Here is a 24,297-nt window from a genome sequence, read left to right as displayed (position 1 = left end):
ATAATCAATAATCACCACAGAAAAGTCATCAGACAAAAATGGTTCTCTCAACCTATAAACAAATATAAATTAATAGAATAATCTAAACCTAAATTATCATTCTGAGAAGGTGTAGAACAAATATACTAAAGATGAATTTTTTGGGGGAAATTAGCAATACAGGCTTAAATTTAATTGTTTCTTCAGCAAAATTTGACCTAATATTGATGAGAGAATAAAGTTTGACAGAATTTTTGACTGTAGCTATCAATTTGTTAATTCTTTCTAGTTACCTCTAGCCTCAATAATATTTTTTTAAAATAGAAAGGCTATGTATGTTTCAGTCATTAAAATTCACTGCCTTTTAGCTGTTTTCCCACTAATATGGAAATGCTCCCCATAAGATTCTGAGAAAGTTCATCTACCTTACCTGCCTTATTACTTTGCCTTATCATTTTGGGAGAGTCATTTAATTAAAATAATAAAACTATAACTTACATATGTAGTAAATTTATAATTTTCAAAGAAAAGATTTTCTCATTTGATTCTCAGAAAAGAACTATAAAGGCAGGTTTTGTCATCTTAATTTTACAGATAAGATAGGGGAACATTGCTAGTCAGATCTTTTGAGTATCAGACAATGCTATTTTCACTGCATGTAAGATGTGTGTATGAATATATGTGTATGTCTTTGCAAACACCACTAAATTAATGAAATAGGTCCGTATGCCTTAGTTACTTCCCTAAGTCTGAGATTCATATCTCCACCTGTCCAAAGCATATTTTCTCCCCGATTTCACAACAGTGCCTCAAACTTAATATATCAAAAATAACAACCATAACATTTCTGCTGTAAATAATGATAGCTGATGTTTATATACCATATCCTATATGCCAGGAGCTGTGCTAAGTGCTTTACAATTCTTATCTCATAATATCCTCACAGCAACTTTGGGAGGTAGATGCTATTATTAAAACCATTTTACAGATGAGGTGACTAAGGCAAACTAAGGTTAAGTGAATTGCCCAAGATCACATAGCTAGAAAGTATCTGAGGCTATCTTTGAACTCAGGTCTTCCTGACTCCAAGCCTAAATACTCACTACTTTGCCACCTAGCTGCCCAAATTTGCTCATCTTTGTGGCTTCACTTTTTCTATCAAGGCTTGTTGTTCAATTTTTTCACCATGTTTGACTCTTCATAGCCCCATTTGGGGTTTTCTTGGCTAAAGTAAATTTCTATTCATTCTCCATTTTATTTACAGATAAGAAAACTGAGGCAAACAAGATGATTTGTCCAGAATGACACTGTGTTTGAGGATAGATTTGTACTCTGGTTTTCCTGACTCTAGATCAGATGCTCATGTCATGAGCTTTCATGGAGCTTTCAAGGAGCTATCCCTTCTATCAGTAGTATCACCTCTAGAAACTCTGTGCCATTTCTGAATTTTTCTTCTTCTCCATCTCTCATACATAATTACTTCAATTCAAAGTAGTGATTAAGTGAGCCAGTCACTGTGTTAGGTACTAGAGATTAATTAGTTATCAATTAATGAGATATTAATTAGATATAAACAATTAGAAATTAATTACCAAAATTAAACATATTCTGAACTCAAGGCTTATAGATTAATGATCAGCTGTGTACCTTACCTTACTTATTTTCCTCATGTGTAGGCAATGTTATCTCTCCTCAAACCCTTCAATAGCTTACTATTCCAAATGATATTCAGAATTTTTTGCAGTTATTCAAAGGCCTTCCATAATCTGGGGTTCTACTGTTCTAGTTTTTTGTCCCTTGTCAGTTTTACTTCAGTTAAGTTGAACTATCAACTATACATAACCTGTACTTTCCTACCTGCATGATTTTATTCATGATTTTCCTAGTGCCTAAAAGGACTTCATCTTGCTATATGCCAGCCTCCCAACCCCAAACTGATGAAATCTGATTCCTCTTTTTAAAGCCCAACTCAAAATACATTTATCTGCTGTAATTCATCTTTGACCCTCTCTCCCTCAGGGAAAAATACCTTCTCCCACACTATACTTCAAACAATTTTGTTTTCATCTTTTTAATGTACTTTTCAGACATTATTTTGGGTGACTTGTTTATGAATACATTTCTCTACTATTTGTAACTTATACAGTATCAGAAAAATGAGATTAGCTAAATTTATCTTTTCAGAAATGGAGCAAAATATTCTATATACCATTGGTGCTTAGTAAATGTTTGATGGGTTGAATTAAACTTGGAAATACAGTGTATTTTCTAAAACTTTTTTTTGCAAACATATTTCTATTGTGACATGTAACAAATATATTTAAAGTAACTGGCAAGAAAAATACTTTAAAATACTTTAGTTATCAGAATGTCCCTATATTTAAAGCAACTAATTATGTAAGCTATTCTCAGTCTTATCTCCTCTAAATTTTCCTAAAAAATCAGATGCCTCAAAGCTAGATGCATCCCACAGATTGGAAGGCAAAATATCAATTGGCAAGAATTTAAGAAGGGAATAAAAATTATAGTATTAAAGTTATTAGTATAAAATACAACATTATAGTAACTTACATATGACAATTAAGAAACAGGACTAGACATTAAGTCTAAAATAATAGCTAACTATTGAAAACAAATGAAAAAGAAAGTTTTGATTCTACTGCTTACAAAGAGGTATTTTTCAAAATCACCTCAAAATATTATCATATTATTGTTCTCCATGCTTTTTCTGAAATAACTATCCTTGTAAGAATTATTTTGCAAGCCAAATTATAGAAGTCTCTAAAAAAATTTCCATTTAAGATTTTGCCATTTTTATGCTGCTAGCACTTTCCTATTTTGTTGAGCTATAATGCTCCAAATGAGTTAAGTATAAATTCCATTAATGTCTAACAAAGGGACTTTTAATCTGAGGTTTGTAAATTCTTTTTCCCCTAATGTTTTGATAATTGTCTTTCAGTATAATTGTTTCCCCTTGTAATCCAGAGACATTATTTACTCGAAAACATTATTCTGATCATTGAGCCAAGACCCTTCAGACTGTCAAAGGGACCCATGTCACAAAAAAGTTAGGAACCCCAAAATTATTCCAATGGAAAATAATCACATTTGTCAGATTGACAAAGAACAGCTCAGACATGACTGATGATTTAGTAAACATGTCACAACACAATTATTTAATATAGAACTATTGAAGAAAGGATAAAATAATTGTCACCATAGTTCTAGGATTCATAGTATCCTGGGGTTTCTCCAAGACAGATGGCAGGAAGAGCCTGGTGCTAGGAAAGGAAATGAAATCTCTCTATTTTGAGCAATTTGGAAAATGTAATATAAAAGGCTTCAGGTCACTTCATTTCCTTAATTCTAAAAAGGTGACAAGAATCAGGAAAGAAACAAATATTATGTAGTGGTAAAGAAACAATCTATATTGTCTCTGATTTAACCAAAGGATGGGCAATCAAAATTAGGTGAGTGCAGCTGTATAAAACTACCTTTTCCCCCAATTCAAATTAGCTTATTCTTATTTTTTCAACTTTGCAGATACCATGAAAAATATCTTCTTCAATATCACTAACATTAGATCCTGAAGAACAGTTTTTATTTTCTTTAGAGAAAAAAAAAAACATATCCAATGAAGTATAAAGACCAACAAGGAAATGAAAAGTAATTCCTATCTAAGTAATGAGTGTTTCATCAAACTGACAGGTAGGTTTAATGTTTATTTCTGAATTCTTCACAATCTGAGTACTTAAGGAATAGTTTAAAAAATTACAAATTTTGTTCATTTAGCATATATTGGAAAAGAGAAAATACTTCTGTGAAGCGTAATTCTCCTTTGAGAATTTTTCAGGTTTAATTGTGAGTACAATGTACTTTGCTTCCCTGGGACCTCTACATTTGACTATTACTGCTGCTATCAGCAGCCTGAAAGAAAAAACATAAAGAAGTATTTTAGCAACTAAAATACATAAAAGAAATCTTTCAAGCTTAAAAAACATGGCTGAAAATTTAATTTTACTAAATATCAGGCCAACATAAGCCTTATAAATGAACACCTCCTTATTGCTAATTTTGGGCTATTTTACTTTCACTTAAAAAAAAGTAATTCCAGCAAAACTCATCTGAACAGCATAAAGCTCTTGATATTTTAAAACATTTTGGAATAATTATTTTGATGGGAGCTCTTGACAGTTAAATGACTCTGTTAAATGAATGTTATAGAAGACACATAATGATTTTTAGTGAAATATTGAATTTAATTGAAAATGAGGAAAACCAGTCATAAGCATGATGGGTGTATTTCAATAATAATATCTTGCTTATAAAGATCAATGTATAATGTATTTTTCCCTAATAATCATGCTATCAACTATAGGTCATATATATACATTTCTAATACCAGAGTTCCACATGTTATGTTGGCTTTCTGTTTTTGTTACTGTTTGCTTATCTGGAAACACAATAAAAACATCTCCAACTCTGCCCAAAAGTACTGTTTATACTTTGTTTCTGCTATTAAGAAGTAAATGGAATTATCTGCCTATTCTGGAATATTCCCAGTTCTATTTTTCTTGTTATTGATGTTCTTTTTCTCTCATTTGTTCCAATTTGATTCCAAGCAAAATGTTCACAAAAGTGTCAAATTGGGGCCATGCTGGCTTTTTAAGAATCCTTGTTTTTAGTTTTTTTTTTTTTTTAATTTGCTTATAGAATGTAAGACATCATCAAGCTGTATTCTTATAACAACCTCTGGAAATAAATATTGAAATAATAGCACTCTCATCACTTATTTCCCCTTTTTACTACATGCCAATGTATGAGTAAATGGGCTATTTTTTCCACATACAGCTGAAATTATTCTTATAAAATTTTGTTTTGAGAGAAAAAGGGAGGGAAAATGGGAGAGTACTTTCCCTGTCTAATACTGATTCTGACATAGCTTTACAATGAAATTTTACATAATTTTATGCTTCTTCCAAACCATATTTTACTTTGTTCGTCAAGACCATACTGTTCCCTGTGCCAGAAATGGCTGACTCTTTACGTGTGGTAATTCTTTAGTGCCCAAATAAAATGCCACTTCTTTTGTACAGGTGTTATAGATCTCTGAGCCAAAAGTAATTCTCTGAATTCTCTCAGCACTCTGAATCTTTCTTACATTTATTCAAATTGTATTTTGTATAATACTTATTTGTGCACATGTCTAATTTCTCTAGAAAGGTAAGTTTTGTAAAATATAAGTTTTCTTCAGGGCAGAATTAGTACCCTACTTATCACTGCCTCTACCTCAGGATACAGCACAGCATTCTACACATATCATATGTTTAATGAATATTTTTACTTAACTCCATTCATGATGGATAGTATTTCTTGATGTACAAATAGCCTCTGCTATGGGAAAGCTGTTTTTTAATGCAATTTTAATTTTCTAATTTTTTTTAATAAGCAGGACAGCCCAAGATACATGACGTACTAAATATTACTCAGAAAGTTACATGAAAAGGATTACACAAGTTTTTGTTACAATTGATAGGAGAAAATGGAAGATAATTTGGAGGGTTATTAGCATAAGGTTTTACTGAAAAAGGCTCTAAGTCCTGTTATATATGGTCATTTACTTGTCACAGGTGGGTAAACTCACTCACACTAGTTCACTTAGAAGATACTCTGCAGTACTTTACACTTTTTCCTGCTTAAAGACACAGCTGCTCTTAATAATTATCTTTTCTCCTTGGTGCAAAGAGATTATTTATCCTAAGCCTGCTGACATTCGCAGGAGTTTTAGCTTTCTCCACTGAAAATGTAGATGATTGAAAGGATATTGCTAACACCTGCATAAGAAATTCAATGACTCCATGGTATGTAAATTTAATTATTTTCTTTTTTCCATGGTTTTTTAAAAAACATTTCTGAGCTTCAGAAAAGTCCTAGCAGCATCTTTTCATTTAAAAGTGGTTCAGTGGTTCATTGAACAGGCTGACACACGATTTCATAGGGGGGAGGGGAGGAAAGCTGTACCTTTAATCTAATTTGTGCTTTCAATTCCCAGCTAATGTATCTGGGGAACCTGATGTCTGCATTTACTAAGAGACATCTGTAATGCATAGAGCCAAGCCCTCTGCAATTTCATGAAGCATAGGTGAAAAATTAGTCTAGATTCTTGCAGCTGCTATGCAACATAGCAGAGATTTATCAATTTCTCCATATACTCACAGATGTAGAAATATTCCCGGCCTGGCCTGAACTCAAATCCTAGAGAGAAGGGAGTGAAGAGCTGGAATTTTTCAGAAAATTTCAGTGGTCCATTTGGAGAATGAGGTCGATTACATTCCCACCTCTTGAACCCTTTGGAGGTGTGATCACAGGAGTTATAGCCATCAAAGTTCACCATGTACAGGACATAGCGTTCTGTCTTATCTTCAGGGACTGAGTCCTCATAGTGAGGGCAGAACACATCCAGGTAGTCATTAATACAGACATCGATGTGGTAGTCACCTCTCTGGAATCTAAGATAGAAAGAGAAAAAGATCAGATTATTCATAGGCAAAGAGCTGCCCATCCAGAGGTATCATATTACAAGTGGAATCACTTTGCTATGGTTAGGTTAAGGGACAGAATTAGTACTCTAATTATAATACTGTTATTATATGAAATTATTGAGCTGTGTATAGGGATTTGTATGCATCATGATTTGAGCTACTATGTATTCAAGTTCAAGTAATCATAAACTATTATAAGGGGGTTTTACTCTAGCTTACCTAGTATGCAACATTAGTATTACATTTAAACCTTAAAATGTTCAAGTTCTTGAATTAATTGTGTAGTAACTGTAGTCAATTTTCAATAATAAGCATTAATAAAAGGACAGGAAAAGAAAAACTCATGTACACAAATAAACCATAAACGTCATTTTAATTCATTAACCATGTTCTCGCTGCCTTATATCACTTTCAAACTGAATTCTAAAAGTTCACAAAATACTCTTCTTCCTTCCTTTTTCTAATTTATTTTTAGGATGAGGTTTACTGAGTGGGGAAAGGGAGAATGTTAAGAGCATAAGCACCAAGTCTGGATTATACTTAAGTTATCAAATATACATAAACACACATCAATTTTGACCTACAGTGTAATCGAGTTCTTTCCACTCATCAATTCATCAATTGGACACTTTCTCAGAATATAGTCAGATCAACATGGGATAGTGAGTATGGTAAAAAAAAAAAAAAAAAAAAAAAAAAGAAAGAAAGAAAGAAAGAAAGAAAAAAGAAAAAGAAAAAACTAATTACAGTAGTGTTGGAAGTGTTACATCTAAAATTTTATAATCCAAAAAGTTGTTTTTCATAAGGAAATAAAAATAAATATTTTAAGTACTTTCAGCATTTAAAAAACATGAGGCAGCTCAAAGAAAAAAATCACTTCATTTTTAGTTGGTAAATTAATTTTTTTTTCAGAATGAGACTTTAGAAGATTTATCATAAAAGAAAGCTGCTGCTAAAAACAGCAATAAGATCATGGTTTAAAAACAGAGCAAACAAAAAGCCGGGATTGGAGAGTTGAAAGGAACTCCAAAAATTTATCTAGTTCAACCTTCTATCCAAAGCAGGAGTTCATTCTTCAATAACCCTTAAAAGTTCAGCTTCTGCCTAAACACATTTAGAAATAGATAACAACATTTTGAGATATAGACTGTTCCATAGTTGGAAGGATCAGATTATAAAGTTATTCATTATATACAATTGAAATATATGTTCCCTATGTAACTCATTTGGTTGGCTTTTTTACTTCAGAAATAACAATATATCTCTATTTTTTCTTCTCCAAGACACACTTTCAAATAGATAATAACATTACTATATCACTTTTCTATGAAGAACATATAAAATTCTGTTCATCAAATGATATCATTTTCAGAGTCTTCACCATGTTGGTGCCTTTCCTTTCTATACATTCCAGCTTATCAATGTTTCTTAAAGTGACAACCATTTCTTGGAACATATAAAATTAAGGATAAAGGGAAATTCAGTAAATAGAAGGGAGAAAAATCATAGATATAAAAATCATCTCCTATTTTGCCCCAAACAAATAAAATTGAAGGCAGATCAATAACATTACTTTCTAAATTCATTCACAAATGTAAAACTATTAGTTGACAAAGATCTTATGACTATTTGTCACCTGTGATTTTCAGAATAATCACACTTTAACTTAAAAGAAGTGAAAAATCATAGACATTTACAACTGTGAAGAAAATTTAAAATCATCCAGATCAACATTCTCAATTTACAGACAAGAAAACTGAGGTCCTGAGATCTAAATGATAAACTCAACATCACAAAAAATTAAGTGGCAAAATCAGGAATAAAACTCAAATCTTCTGATTCCAATCTAACATCTCATCACATCAATTCTTCAGTTATTAAATAACAAAACTTATCTCTCTAGGTCTTCCTCTTTAAAAATAAAAACAAAAGCAACCTTCCTTCACTAGGCTGCATCTATTTCCTTGCTGCACAGATATTGGACTATTGATATTTATATTTACAGCTATCCTCTGATTATTTCATTTATTATTGGCAAGATGCTTTGTCAAGATGCAAAGAAAGTCCATGATGCTTTTAAAAGATTTTTAAAAAGCAATGTAACACTGTTGCCAAAGTATAAATAGGAGATGCTGCAATATTCAGCTAAAAAGATGATGGGATATGAATCATCAGCACACAGAATAATTTGACAGTTCTGAATGAATGCCATAGGAGAGATGCAGCACTGTCCAGATGCACTTTGTATTATCATAATTTTTATTTAGGCTGTTGTTGATGACAGTTTTAAAAAAATTGATTGGTGATTTGTGTCACTCATAGTCCCTGGAGCTGTGTATTATTAAAAAATTGGAAAAATAAAATAGATTCTCCAAATGTTTGGATCAGAGCAAGACAAGAAAGGACCTCCAAGAGAGGTTAGAGACCTCATTCTTTACATTATATTTCACAAACTGTCACAAATATTTTATAGTACCTATTTCATTCTTTTCCCAATACTTACACTCAAATGTTAGTATTCTTTCATGTGACAAATATAACTGTTCCATCTCATTGTTGGGTTTTCCAATTAGGTATTTTTTAGTACATGTTGCTTCTTCTTCCTACTCTTTCCCTTTTCCTTCTCTTCCTCCTCTTCCACAATCCAGGTACTAATTGTACCTTAGACTAATAGTTAATGGTTACTATTACCATTACCAATGAAACTTCCATTCACATACAGTTCTCAGAGTTCAGGAGACCTTTTTTTAAGCTATGACTCACACAGGAATTTGTTGTGCTTGACTGAATATCTGCTATGAGGATTTTCTTTCCAGTGGAAAACAAGGCAAAACTGATTTTCACCCACTAGAAAAAAAAAGTTATTTAAGTCTTAAAAAATAGTATCTTCCTATTTGATCACTCTGTCTCAAGCCTCTCCCTAATCCACCTTATAACTATTAAGATAATTTCCCTAAAGCACAGGCCTGAAAATATTATCACTCTGCTCAATAAATCCAATGATTCCCTATTACTTATAGGATTAAATTTAAACTTCTCTATCTGGCATTTAGTGTTCTTCACAACCTGGAACCTCCTTTCCTTTTTAGTTTTCTTGTACATTACTTCTCTTCATATACTTCTATAGTCCAGATATAATGTTGTACTTGCTGTTTGTCACATACAACAGTCCATGTGTTAATAAAAAAGTTTTTGCACTGCCTCTTTCCCAAACCTAAATATTCTCTTTCCTCATCTTGGCCTTTTGAAACTGCTAGTTTCTTCAAAACTAAGCTGAAATACCACCTTCTACATAAAGACTCTCCTGATTCTTTAAGTTGGTAGGCCTTTCTTCCCTAAATTATCCTGTATTCATTTTGCACATATTTTTCTACATTCTTGAATATATACATTCTATCTTCGCCATTCTAATATAAATTCCTTAGGTCCACTTATAGCTTTGTATCTCCAGTGTTTATGATAGTACTTGACATATATTGGTACATAATGAGTGCTTATTGATCTGTGGATTAACTGATTTTTAAAATCATTATTTTCTGATGCGGATGACCATACTTTCTCCATTATAAATGCATGTTCTTATGATAGTAAGGCAGACAGCTGGAGAATTTTATTTTTAAAAGAAATAATACTAATAAAGTAAGTTTCAAGTTGAGGTACATCATTCTCATTCTCCCTCTAATTTTATATTTTTATTACTTTCTCTTGAAGTAATCCTATTTTTATTATAAATTTATTTCCTAAAGTCAAAGACATTGACATTTTTCCAGTGAAGATGAAAGATATGGCACCAGTTTGTAATGGTTTGTGCTGGAGCCTTCAAGATATAGTGTGCATAGTGGATACAGGACTGATCTTAGAGTTAGGAATACCAGTAATCAAATCTTTTATCTGAGAGATACTATATAGATGACTAGAGTGAAACCCTTAAACTCTCAGCTCCAATGAAATCAAAGGTCTGTACTGAGGGGAAAAAAAATCTTGAACTTCAGTCGATATTTCTGACATATTAATAAAACTATATCAAGAGAATCATGTACCAAGGTATTTTGACATGAAATTCTTGAGTGAAATTTCTTATTAATACATAAAGAACATTATTAAAAATTAGAAAAGATAGCTATTTCACCTTTTTTCCCTTTCTGTGTTTACATACATATACATACATAAACAGAGAAGAAATGTTAGTCTGTCCTAATGATGCTTTTAAATTCTAAACTTATTTTATACAAGGAAGGGGGGGGAAGGAAAGAAGAAAAGTAAGTCCTTTTTAAGGGTAAGGATTGTAGAAGGTAGACTGGCCTAGGCCCCTCCAAAAAATGGAGATTCCAGGAGGAACTCACCAATGGGATGAGGAAAAAGGGAGATGCTTACAGAGAGACAATACATGGTAACTAGGCCATAGGAATAGTAAGCTTAATATTCTTATTATAGTGAAACTAAATTAAACCTCTTCAATTGTAAGATAACTTTCTTTTTCTGAAAAGGAAGTGAAATGGCATTGTATTCACTCAAAGAGTAAATAAGTAAGCATCTGAGCAGCTACTGATTGTGTCCAGTTTCAGGATACTTTTCCAATTCTCCCTCTAAACCCTATCTGTGAGATACCAAACCTCCAATCTCTATCTGTGATACCAAACCAGCCAATATCAAAACTAAATTGAGAATCAATGAATTTGACACAGTCTTTTCACTCTTATTTACAGTTTAATAGTGGAAAACATACTCTTTCTTTAAGCAAAATAACTTATTAGCTTCCCTTAAATAAGGACATAGTCATAACTGAAATAAAAGTGAGGAAGAATAGAATATATTTGCAAATATGTTTTGTGAGAATATGTGAAAAGTAGCAGTCCTTGTTTGTAACAAAACAAGCTTCCTCCTCTTTCCCTTCTGCTACTCCTGTCTACACAGAATGTAAACCTTATGCTTCCCTAAAGCCTCTCTCACAACAAATGTTCTTTTTTGTCATCCTAGAGTGGTTATAGTAGAAACTACATACCTTCAAGGGCAAAATGAGAGATATTAGCACCCATAATGTCCCTAAAATATATTACTTTTGTCATCCTTTCAAAACACATACACATGCAAAAGTGCACTATTATCTGATACACACACATATATAAAGTAAAGCATTTTACAAATATTACCTCATGTGATCATCACAACAACCCTTAAATTTGATCCAATATTATTATTGGATACTACCAATATTATTATATTCATTTTAGTAATGAGGAAATTGAGAATAGAGACATTAAGTGATTTGCTTTGAATCACACATCAAGTAAATCATTCTTTCCCTATGTCATATATTTACTATTTTAAAAGGAAATATTAATTTAGTATCACTGAAATTTTTACTACTATAAAGAAACCTAATAGAAGTAATGCTATGAAGTATTTTGCAAAGATCATTAGGTGTTGTTTCAATTCACTTGTTTCTATCACCAGCATATACCTAGTTTTATAAAAACAGAATTGTTGGTACTTTTTAGAAAAATCTCAATAGCAAATTGTAGTAATGTTACCTCTTTATCCTCTGTAAGAAATGCAATGAATTGACAGTTACCTCTCACTTCCCTCCTACCAACTTCAACACCTTATTCCTCTCCAAATATATTTTATACAAGCATAACTGCCAAAATATTGTGAACCTAATTTTGTTGCTCTGCTTATCCATTAATGCAAATTCAAGCACAATCTGAACTTTTTTTTGTAACTCCAAATTTTGGGCATGAAAGCCTTGACTTGAATTCAATAACTGTAGGTCACTGAAATAAGATATACTTCACTGAAGATGTTAAGAATACAATAATGTCTTTGTATGCTGGCCCAATTCTGTTTTTTTTTTCTTTTTAAAAAAAATGCAATATCAAATCCTATTTTGAAAAATGACTTACCTGGCACAATTACCCATTATCATAATGATAGATTAAAAAATCAAAATATTTTTATTGCTACTTTCTCCAGACAAACCACATTAGTGATAACATGCTTTTTGTAAATGTACACCACAAAAATAACACCTATCTTAAAAGCAGGTACATTAAATTTTTCCTCTTCACTTATCTGAAGTTTATTTTGTTAAACTCCAAAGTGAAAAGAGTTAACATGGCAGAGCCTAACACAAATTGCAGTGGAGGTATAGGAAGCTCTATAATTGGTTCTAAACAGATTAGATCAGCTTAAGGCAGATAGTGAATTCTTGGCTTGTCAATATCACAAGACTTAACCATGATTGTACAAAAGCAACAAACAGATCATTTTAAATGCTTTATTTTAAGAAAAAATAATTAACACTTTTGGATATAATATATGTTGTTACTGCACCCTCTTCCATAATGGTTTTAAAAAAAAGTTTCTTTCCAGAACCTACAAAGTGATGCCTTTTCTGACAAAACTGCAGTATCTCCCTCCTTCAATCACCCATAATATTGCATTAAATAATATATTTAACACTGCAGCTGTCATTTAAACCCAGATTTATAGAAAAAGATGAAGAAAAGATCAAAAAGGTTATCTTATTTATCCTGTAAGGTTGGATTAAACCAACTGATTCTGTTCAAGAAACATTAGAATTGATCAAGTCATCTCCCAAAAGACTTTTCCTACAGCCTTTTTGTATTCTATTAGGAGGAGTCCTCAGTCTAGGCCTTGTTTCATAATAACAATAGCCACATTAACAATAATAAACATTATTCATACAAAGACTATTCTGAAGAATAATAATTTAACAGCTCTTAAGTGCTTTAGCATTGCATAAATATAAAATGAAGTGTTTATTATGGACAATTCATGATGAACATTGTTATCACCAACTCTACACTTGGCATACATAAATAAATGATAAAACAATGTAATGTATCTATGACTTAGAAACTCACAGTTTCAGTCCCAGATGTGTCAAAAACTTACTGGATAAACATAAGGAAACCTTTCTCTACCTTAGTTTCCTTGTCTAAAAAATGGGGATAACTCTTGCTCTATCTAGCTTATTGGATTGCTGTAAAGTTCAAATTCAGTAATATTTATAAAGTATTTTTTAACTACAGAGCAATACTTAACTTATTATAGCAGATATCTAGATAATATTGAGCTGCTTTGTACCAGTTGTTACTTAAAATCATGAAAACTCCACTTAACACATAGTTCTGAGAGTGGGAGAAAAAACTTAATAAGCTACTTTTATGGCATGTCCCTTTGGTCTTCGTTACCACAAAGCAAATATATCCTCAGCAAAAATTCTTTGATGAGACTCAACAAAGAATAAATTTTCATAACCATATTGTAAATGTAATAAAATTGTCTGTGCTTTGACACAAAATAGGAAAACAGAAATATTTAAAAAGAAATACTAGTAACAACTAGAACCTTTCTATTTCAAAACAATATAAATTGGTAAAACATGATGGCTTTAAGGTCAAGAAGAGGAGACAAAAGCATGTTGATGTCAAAGAAGAAAAATAACCATCATAACTGCTATTCTAGCAATGGTTTTAAAAAAAAATCATGCCTAGATTAGGAGACAACTTAAGTACCTAAGGCAGAGTGAAAGTTCTTCTCTTGTCATTAAGTCCTCTATTCAATTACCATTTATTGGGATAATTAAACACTAAAAAGTGATGCCAGGCTAATTGTTAGATTATGATAATTACATGTCTTTGCTATGCTACAGCTGATCAAAATAAGATGTGGTCCCATGCACTTAGCTAAAGCTGCTCTGTAATCGTTAGACTTCTATAGAAAGCCTAGCCATTTATTACTAGTTCATTACAAATCAGGCAAAGAAGCTTATTATTTGTAATGTTTTTTCCTCTTCTTTTCTCAACACAATCTGCTGGAATAAGACTCCCAAAAGGTTAAGCCCAAACTTTTGCCTCGGACTGGCTCACTTCCATCACAATTACACAGCCGAGTAACATCAGGCTCCTGTGTCTGAGAGGGTTCACTGAACTGCTTCAGAATACCCAGCAGCCACCCATCACATTGGCAGGAAGACCTAAGGCCTCTGTGAACTGTGAAACATGTCACACTGAGTCACATATAGGGACAATTAATCTTTTGACATTGTGGACCAGTGAATCTTGTTCTAGGGCTGATCAAACTCTTTAGTTCTAATGTACATTGCTTCAGTTTGGGACTTTACCCAAGGTTCTACTAACAGCACTATTTAAAAATTTTAATTGGCCCTAGATCAGTTGTGTATCTTTCCCAAGCTAGGAATTCAGATTCCTGTTTAAAAGTTTGGGATTAAGCTAGAGTACAGATCTGATTTTTGAAAATGATATTCCATCTTATTGTTCTGTAAGAAATGACCAGCAAGATGAATACAGAGAGGCTTGGAGAGACTTACATGAACTGATGCTAAGTGAAATGAGCAGAACCAGGAGATCATTATATATTTCAACAATGATTACTGTATGAGGATGTATTCCGATGGAAGTGGATTTCTTCGACAAAGAGAAGATCTAACTCAGTTTCAATTGATCAATGATGGACAGAAGCAGCTACACCCAAAGAAAGAACACTGGGAAATGAATGTTTGCATTTTTGCTTTTCTTCCCGTATTATTTCTACCTTCTGAATCCAATTCTCCCTGTGCAACAAGAGAACTGTTCGGTTCTGCACACATATATTGTATTTAGGATATACTGTGACATATTTAACATGTAAAGGATTGCTTGCCATCTGGGGGAAGGGGTGGAGGGAGGGAGGGGAAAAATCGGAACAGAAGTGAATGCAAGGGATAATGTAAAAAATTACCCAGGCATGGGTTCTGTCAATAAAAAGTTATTTAATTAAAAAAAAAAAAGAAAAGGATATTCCATCAATCTTTCATGGGACAGTAAAAACCAATCTGTTCTCACTTGGAATTTTGGTATCAGGAATGACTGATCTTCCTAGGATCACTGCCAAAAGCATGGACAATATTCGCTCTCTCATTACTGTGATGGAAGATTTGAATTATCAAGAACATTTAACCTCCAACATGATCACCACTGGGCATTTTCCATTCTATTCCTATGATGTCAAGCAAAATAAGGTTTTTATGACCTCTGTCAAAGGGCAAAAGTAGAAGTTACAAAGATTTTCTTGAATTAAACAATAAGGCTCAACAAATTTTTAGAGTTGTCACTATTCATGGAACTTCTTACAGGTTCATGGAATAATTCATTTTCAATCTACAATTTAGTTCTCTTCTACTAATGTCCCCTTTCCCTTTCATTTTTTAGGAGAATCTCTGAAAGGTGAAGAATTAGGATTATTATTAATTGAACTTGACTAAATGCTCAATGGAAAAGAAGGCAAATAATGGGAGGCAAGGTAAAGATGGAGGAAGGAAAGAGAGAAGAAAAGAGATCAAAAATAAATTGGTATTCCTTAGGCAGAATTCGTTAAACATTTGTTGATTTGAATGTTAGAGAAGGAGGAGTAAGTAGGGCAAAGGGGAAGAATTGCATTTTTCTAAATAAGAATATTGACTCTTTCAGAACACTGAAATTAATTCACAATACTAAGAAAACTGTGTATTATCATTCAAGTACTCTGTTATCTCACAATTTCAGCAATGCTTTCACCCAGGAGATAAAATGAAAGGTGTTACAGAAAAGTCACATGCTCTTCTTTACCTTTTTTTCACCCTGGAAAAAAGAATAGATTATGCTATCGTTCTTCAAAAATAATAATAAAGTGCATTCTGATGTGATGTCAGAACAATGCTTAAAATGCCTTATTTTACACTAGTATATGTGAAGTTATGATTTTGTATTAGCATTTATTACTAGCCTCTGGCTAGAAACTCAAGATGGGAGAGGCACTTTAGAATAACACATAAAAAATGTTTTGTACCATTCAGTAATATTGTTTCCTCCCCACATTCATTACAATGATGTTCATTCATATAACTGGGTCCTATATTTACTTTTATGGCCTATACCACAGAAAGTTAGAGGCAAGAAAAAATGCAATCGTAAAAGTAACCCCCAAACTAATTGTTCTTCCCTGAGGGAACATAAGGTGGAAGGAGAAACTTTTTTTTTTAATCAACATTTATTTCCTATAGATAAATCTGGGCACTTAAGAGATATTCAAGTACTATAATGGCCTTAACAGCTTAAATGCTTGTGTTTTTTGCTGACAGAAAACATTGTCTTCTTTTTTTAAAATAAACTCCACTATCCCCCAAATCTATGTTTAGAAAAGGATTGCAATTCAAAGTAAACACACATGACCTTCTTGATCTTAAAAAATTTTTGTTTTGCTTTCATCTCTGATGAAAAGCCCTTGTCCAGTGTCTAGGGTTTCAGGGGCACAGTTTTACCAAGAAATGTAGATGATAAATTAAGAGGATGACAAGGGACCCTTCCATACTGTGGGACACTTCAGCTCATTGATCAAGAAGAGAACAAACTCATTTTTGATTTCTTGCAATATCAGCATGTTGAATCCCTGTTATTGCAGCTTTTCTCTCTGAACAGATTTTTCATGGCTTTGGGAAGTTAACATTCTAAAGTGGCCCATAGTGGTATAAAAGAAAAAGAAAATAGAAACTATGAGTTATTGTGTTAAAGATATTATTTTTATTTTTTCAGTAAATTTTAATGCTGATTGATTCTGGTAAAAAAATTTGGAATATTACTACAAAAGGAACATGAAAATCAGCCTGGCGTTCAGAATAAAATCTGTAATTCATTTAAGAAATAATAACATCTGTGATGATATGTTTTTGCTAGATTTATTTATAGAATCTGTTCATAGGACCTTAAATTATTATTTAAATTCAAATAAATAAATTCAAAACAAATATTGATTTTTAAATCAAGAGGGAAATTAGATTTGCAGATGTAGAATAGGAAGTGCATCTTTCAACAAGGTCCCTGGAATGCTAATGTACAAGTTAATATAATATTCCCATGAAAACAATCTCAATTGCCCCACTCAAGACATATAACATACAGTTCATGTTTCTGAAAAGAGTCACAATTACAGCAAAGTCATACCCTAGACATTAGCAGAAAAATTTACAGCTTTCATACATACATGCATATTTTTAAAAATAACAAGAGAGCTACCTAGTAATATGCTAGCCATGTGTCTAACCTGAAAGACATTGTCTATAGAGCTTAATAAAATGCAGATCCATGACAGTGTTATTAATTCAGCCAGGAGGCATGTACTGATGATGTACATAATGAATAAGGAGAACAACTTTCTATGTTGGCAGTTCAACTATTTAATGGATGGAAGGCAAGTAGACTGGAGTTCAAATCCTGCTTCACTCAGACACTTTCTCATTATGTATACAAGTTTCAGTTTCCTCCTCTGTAGAAAGGGAAAATAAAATAGTACCCACGTCTTAAGTTAATGTGAGGAATAAATGGCATATGGATAAAATATTTGCAAACCTTAAAAGGCTACATAAATTTCAGTTAATATTGTTATCATCATCATCATTCCTAATGTTGTGGCATTCTGTATGTATAGGCAAAAAAAGGGCACTAACATAATAGGATTAGGAGCACTCATCAATTTGATTAGAATGAACAATACGCCACACTAAGGCATGGAGAGAAGGTCTGGAAATCTGTATGTGGCCAATTTAAAAAAAAAAAAAACACTAGAAATGTCTTCATCTAAAAATACTACCTTAAGGAAGAAAACTAAGATACCCTAAGTGTACAGTGGATCAAGCAACAAAACATGGACCAAAATAAAAAGAATTCACAATGGAAATTTATGTTGTAAAATTACTGTGCCATAAACAGTAATTTATAGCATATAAATTTGAGATATTATTCTATTAGCAACTTAATTTCAAGCACAAAGAATTTTGGGAGGAGCATCACCATTTAAATTGTTTGAATAAGTTTTTGTCAATCTTTAATTAATGCTTGTAGAGATCTCAAAAACATTTGGAAGTACTGTAGAAACATGAACTATTGCTGCTATATGTTAGAAATTAGGACACTTTAAAATTCATACTCTATGAGGAAATGTTTTGATTTCAATGACAAGAAGAGTATTTATAGGACAGCTCAAAATTGGATATATAACTCCTATTCTTTTTAATGGCAAATCCCATGTCTGCTTTTCCACGCATTCACTGAATTGAAAAATGGAATTTTCATTATTAAATTAGCAGCTGTTTATTTACTGCATCCATAAACTTTTCTAAACATAAAGCAATCTGGATTCAAAATATTATTTTTGCCATTGTTGTCAATAAAAATAAAATAAAAACTTCTTACTTCAAAAGCCTGTAGCCTATTTGTTTTGTATTCCTAAACACAACTATATTCCAGCACTCAGCTATAATAATTACAAATTTGATGTTCACAGCATGAATTACTCAAGTTTGTTAGAGACAGATGACAGGGGACCTATCCAAAGAGCTTCCTAAGTCTCTGTACTTTAACAAATTTCATATGGATCCTAATTCTGAATCAGAAGTCCTGGGATTTCACATTTATTATCTCTATTACCTTGGTTAAGTCACATTCCTGAGTTTCCATTTCCTCATTCTCTAAAATATCTTCCAACTACAAACTTATGCCCCAATGATATTTAAAAGAAAATTCGGCATATATTAAGAAGTCAATTCTGCATCATTTAATATTAAGGTTTTTTTTTCTTTTCAATCTCATGAAAAAGAAAAAAAATAGACAATTTAGTTCATGTTTTCCTATAAAAACATCTAACTCATGTTATTGATAGCTGCATTATTTTCCAAATACAAGTTCCCTGTGTTACATAACTCTAGTTCAATGCCACTATTATTGCTCTAATGAAACACTAGTGTGACATAATGATAAAATACCAAGTGTAGTTGACCATAATGGGAGAATTAAAATGTTGTCTATTTTAAAAATAAAACAAGAAATGATAAAAATACTAAAAGTACATACTTGACGGCATTTCTTTATTCGTTCCTACCTTCTGGATTAAGAGCAGTTTTGTACCCAGAGGGTAAAAATGAATTAAAAAAAGACAGACAAATGTTTTCTTCTCTGTTTTATAAAGAAAAACTGTGTAGTGTAGAGTAGTCTCTGAGATGGAAATTTTGCAGGGTTTACAAAAGGTGTAATAGGCTCTCCAGTTACTATAAAAGTCAACATTGTAATTTTTACGAACTTCTCTATCAGATCTCCAACTTCAAACTCTAGAGAGTTCCCTCTAATACCAAATACTACCAAATATCCAAGTTCTTTTAAACATATAAATCATTACTCAGCAGTGCCACAATCATGTGTGACCTTGGCTAAATGATTTCCCTTTCTTTGGACCTCAGTTTCTTGATTTGTGAAATGAGAAGAGTAAGCTACCTTTCCTATAAGGTCTCTTCTACCTCAAGCAATCTGTGAAGTGTTTTGTTTTGTTTTGTTTTTTAAAAGGCCATACTACTCACCGTAGATATCACACCGGATTCTAAAAATAACTATAATGCTACAAACATACTAAAATTAAAAATAGCAGTACAATTTAAGATGAGAGATATAAAGCAAACAAATAAATCCAGTTGATATAGTTAGGGGAAAAAACATTCTTCATGACTTTTTAAACCATGTTTATAATTTAATTCCTGATTATAATAACAACAAGAATATTTTAAGGATCTGTGATCTTATTAGTATGGATAGCCCCCCGTATGAAAACTCTCTTCAACAAATGCAGATTGCAATGTCAATGACTTAATGGATTAATTCTATAGAGTTACCAAAAAACAAAATCAAATTACTTGCTCAATTACACAGCTAGTAACTATTGGATAGGATTTGAACTCGTCTTTCTAATAACAAACTTATTATCCTTTGCTCTGTTCTAATAAATCATAAATGAAATAATACAAAATACCATGACCACAAAAGAAAATATCAAAGAATAAAAAGCAACCATTATTATATTAAAATATTATGAAAAACACCTTTCCAAATTTCTTAGACCTCTTTGAAGAACACAAGTTTGAAGGACTGCGACTGCTGTTGTCATCTTATAAGACATTTATGTACAAACATGAAAAATGAAAGGTAGCTGAAGTCTGTTGAGTCCCACTAGTTTTCACAAGTACAAAACTTGTTTGGACATGAAAAGTATGAATATTTGCCCCCCAGAAATCTCTAAAGATGTGAGGAGTTTGTTCAAGACATCATTAATTTAAAAAAAACAAACATTTGAGTAAAAAAATTGATTCACTTGATATTAGTTACTAATTGAAAAACAGGAAAATTAAGTAAAAACTTGGATTTTTTTAATCTTTAATTCTTTAAGCTCTGTTAGCATAGTTTATAAAATTAGGAACTTTTTGGAGGCAACTGAGAAACTGAAGTGATTGAATATATTTCAGTTTTATGTGCATTTAAAGGATATATCAAATTATGGGAAGGAATTATTATTATTGAATAGTTTACTACAGAGAATAAAATTCAAAAGGTTTTTGAAACAATTCATATTATGGCATGGATATTCTGGAAAAAGAAGCATTTTCAGACCATAAAAAATATAAATTACAATTCTTTAAAAACATACCCCAAAAAGGAAAATATACATTTCTCTTGACTATCTCAATGATCTTTAGGAATGTTCCTGATTTCAAGTACTCTGTTATCTACTTTGCTACAATTCTAGATTAGGATTAACCTGCATTCAAGAGTTAATTATGTAGTAACACTTCAAAGATACCCAAGGGCCAATTTACCAAAAGAATCTTTTTCTCTCACTTAATATTTCAGTTCTTAAAGGCCTTTTGCATTTTAAGTGGGTTGTAGAAATGATTAGATAACATTATACATGTTATTTATTTGTCAAATTTATCTAATTTAACTTATCTGCTCTCATCTAACACTATTCAGCCCAAAGGAAAAGAAAACTACCATAGAAGAGATGATGTATTGTTGGAGAGAGAGTATTATGGAGTACTAAAGTGAAAGACCCTAAGCAGCCTAATAACAGTCCAAGTCATTTTTATGTTTTGAAAGAAGTAGAAAAATTAAAAAAAAAAACTTGTCCTAGTTCAGATTTTTTGATTAGAATGGTCCTATTCCTATATATTGCAGCATATGGATTATCAATAAAACTTCTATAAATAAACAGAACCCATTCAAGTTGCAATTTTGCATTGTATAATGGAGAGGTCTGGCACATATGTAGAGTACCCAGGATGATATCTCAACACAACGACAATATATGAAGCCTCCTTGTGAGAGAACTGAAATGGCAGATGGAGAGATAGACTGTGGACCATTCAGAGTCCTTCAAAAAGTAGTTCTGATTAGCTCACATGTGTTGAAGAAATTTGACTGGCTACAAAATTATTCAAAGAGGTCTTTCAGTTTCACCTAAAATGTCTCTGTCTCATTCGCTTATGGAAGTTCTCATTGACTACTTCACTCAGTGGAGTGGAATGTCCAAGTTTAGGCTATCTGAAAAGACAGGAGAGAAATCCACAGGAAGTTGGGAGTCTGATCCAAAGTCAAATGTTTAGTCAGTTCACTCTTAAGAAGCAAGAAGCAATCTTCAAGAAGATGTTTGGGTTTCCTGACAGCAGTTTAAATAAAGATATGTCTGGCAGAGACATCAGCCTTGAATATGAACTTGTTAGAACCAATGATAGGTAGGAAATGAGATAAATTAAGCCTACTCCTCCTGAAAGAGTCAGGTGATAAAGGACAGAGTATACTCCAGAATTGTGGAGGGAAATATTTGTATGTTTCTTCTGGTTATGATTTGGAATTAAATATCCTTTTATAAAAGCCAATTGACACTAAGTGGTTAAAGAGGAACAGAACAGAATCAATAAGAGCTCAAGCCTTTGGCAAGAAGCTGCTTTAATTCCCCCCCCCCCGGGTTAAAATGGTACCCTGAGGGAAGATATAGCCCAAAATTGTTTTTTGAGAAGACTCACTACATTTAGATTTCACTTCAGGAATTCAGTATTGTGGATAGACTAAACTATACTACATTCCTCTGCCATTTACAAGAATCATATGTTTATGACATCACATCAAATAACATTAAGCTCCTAGAGAAAAAGAAATTTTCCATGCCCTTTTCTGACACCCCTGAGTGCTATACACATAGCAGGAACATAATAAATCTTTGTTGATTAAGAGTAGGTACAATGTGTTTGAATAATACTCACTCTACTTAACGGCATTGTATATAATTCTTCATTTTCCCCCATAGTACATGAAAAAATGACTTATATTTGTATGGTCCTTTACAATTTTCAAAACACTCAAATATTCTTTCTCATCCTAGAATAGAGTCTGTTTATAATAGTGATTAATAATGACTTAAGATGCATTACCTCCAACTTTGTTTATATCCTCTTCTTGTTTCCTCATCTGTGATTCTTGACCATATCTTTCATAGGTAAGAAAAATTATCTAAGGTTTGAGAACTTTTCTCAAGGATGGATAATGATGCAACACCTTAGCCTAGGCATAATAAAATCACAAATTCATAGCTGGAAAGGAACTCAGAGATAATTGTGTTCATTGCCCTCATTTATAAGTGGGAAAACATATCTAGAAAGAGTATTCCTGGATGTAGCATTGATTTTTCTAATCATATGTAGTCTTGTGAAGCTTACTGCATGTGAGTCACTGTTGATAACCTACATACTATACTATAACCTATTGATATATATATCATGAGTCTTTCCATTACTCTTAGTCACCAGGAATTTTTAATTCTTCATATACGTTTAGCACTGGTTCAATAAATATTATTGCTTAAGTCAAGAAAATCAACATGAGAATTTATATGGCTCAATACAGATTCTTCAACTTCCAGCCACATTTGACTCTGTATAATGAATATCAGTCAATGAATTGAAACTGATATAACTGAAAACAGCCAAGCTGCTTTCCAAGTAGAAGTCTTGTTGCTCAGAAACTTCAAATGGCACAGTATGTCAAAGGTCAACCAATCAATCCAGCTGTAATCAAGCACCTACTATTATGCTTGTCAGACTCTGAGCTTAGTGATGAAAATAAAAAGGCAAAAAATATATGTTAAATTAAATTAAAATCCTTTCCCTCAAAGAGATTACAACTTAGATGAGGATGGCAACATATATAGTCATACACAAAATATATAGGAAATTATTTGTTGAGAAGGGCACTAGCTTTTGAAGGAAGTAGAAAAGATTTCACAAAAAAAATGTAACCAGTTGAATGTTGAAGAATATTAGGGAAGAGAAGAGGGTGTATATGTCAAGCATGGAAAGTGGTTTGAACAAATGCAGAGATAGTAAAAATATTTCAAAAAACTTTGTTAAGCACCTACTCTCTGGCAGTCAGTGCTTTGAAAATTCTATTCTCATTTGATACTCATAACATTAGAAAGTAGGTGCTATTATCATGCCCCTTTTATTCATGAGGAAATCAAAGCAGACAGAGATAAACTGATTTTCCTGGGTCCCCTAAACCCCTGTCTGAGTACAGATGTGCCTCAAGTCTTCCTGATTATAAGTCCAGGGCTCCATCCCTTTTATAACTTAACTTCCTCTAAAAATGGAGTATCATGTGTCTGATGAAGAGAGAGAAGGACATTTGGATGGAACTTAGAGTGTGAGGAAGTGAGTAATGTCCAGTGAGGTTGGAAAAACAGGCTGGGGTTGAGCTGTGAAGTTTAAATGTCAATCCAGAATTTATAGTTAATCCTAGAGATAATAAGAAGCTATTTATGTTTATTGAGTAAGGAGATAATACGTCCAGACCTATATGCTGGGAAAATTACTTTTCCAGCTTGGTAGAAGGCAAATAGAAATGGA

The 24,297-nt window shown here is 32.2% G+C and overlaps 1 protein-coding gene across 2 annotated transcripts in view; it reads right to left on the bottom strand.

Moving 5' to 3' along the window:
- Positions 1-24,297, bottom strand: part of EFNA5 (ephrin A5) — a 310,031-nt gene that overhangs the window by 51,078 nt on the left and 234,656 nt on the right. For both annotated transcript variants that reach the window (XM_051994892.1, XM_051994883.1), the window contains exon 2: positions 6,196-6,488. In XM_051994892.1, the coding sequence (XP_051850852.1) occupies positions 6,196-6,488 (293 nt within the window). The remainder of the gene's footprint in view (positions 1-6,195; positions 6,489-24,297) is intronic.

Source organism: Antechinus flavipes, chromosome 1 (genome assembly GCF_016432865.1).
Source record: "Antechinus flavipes isolate AdamAnt ecotype Samford, QLD, Australia chromosome 1, AdamAnt_v2, whole genome shotgun sequence".
Classification (NCBI taxonomy): domain Eukaryota; kingdom Metazoa; phylum Chordata; class Mammalia; order Dasyuromorphia; family Dasyuridae; genus Antechinus; species Antechinus flavipes.
Note: the sequence above shows the minus strand (reverse complement) of the source record. Positions and strands in the feature narration are given on the sequence as shown.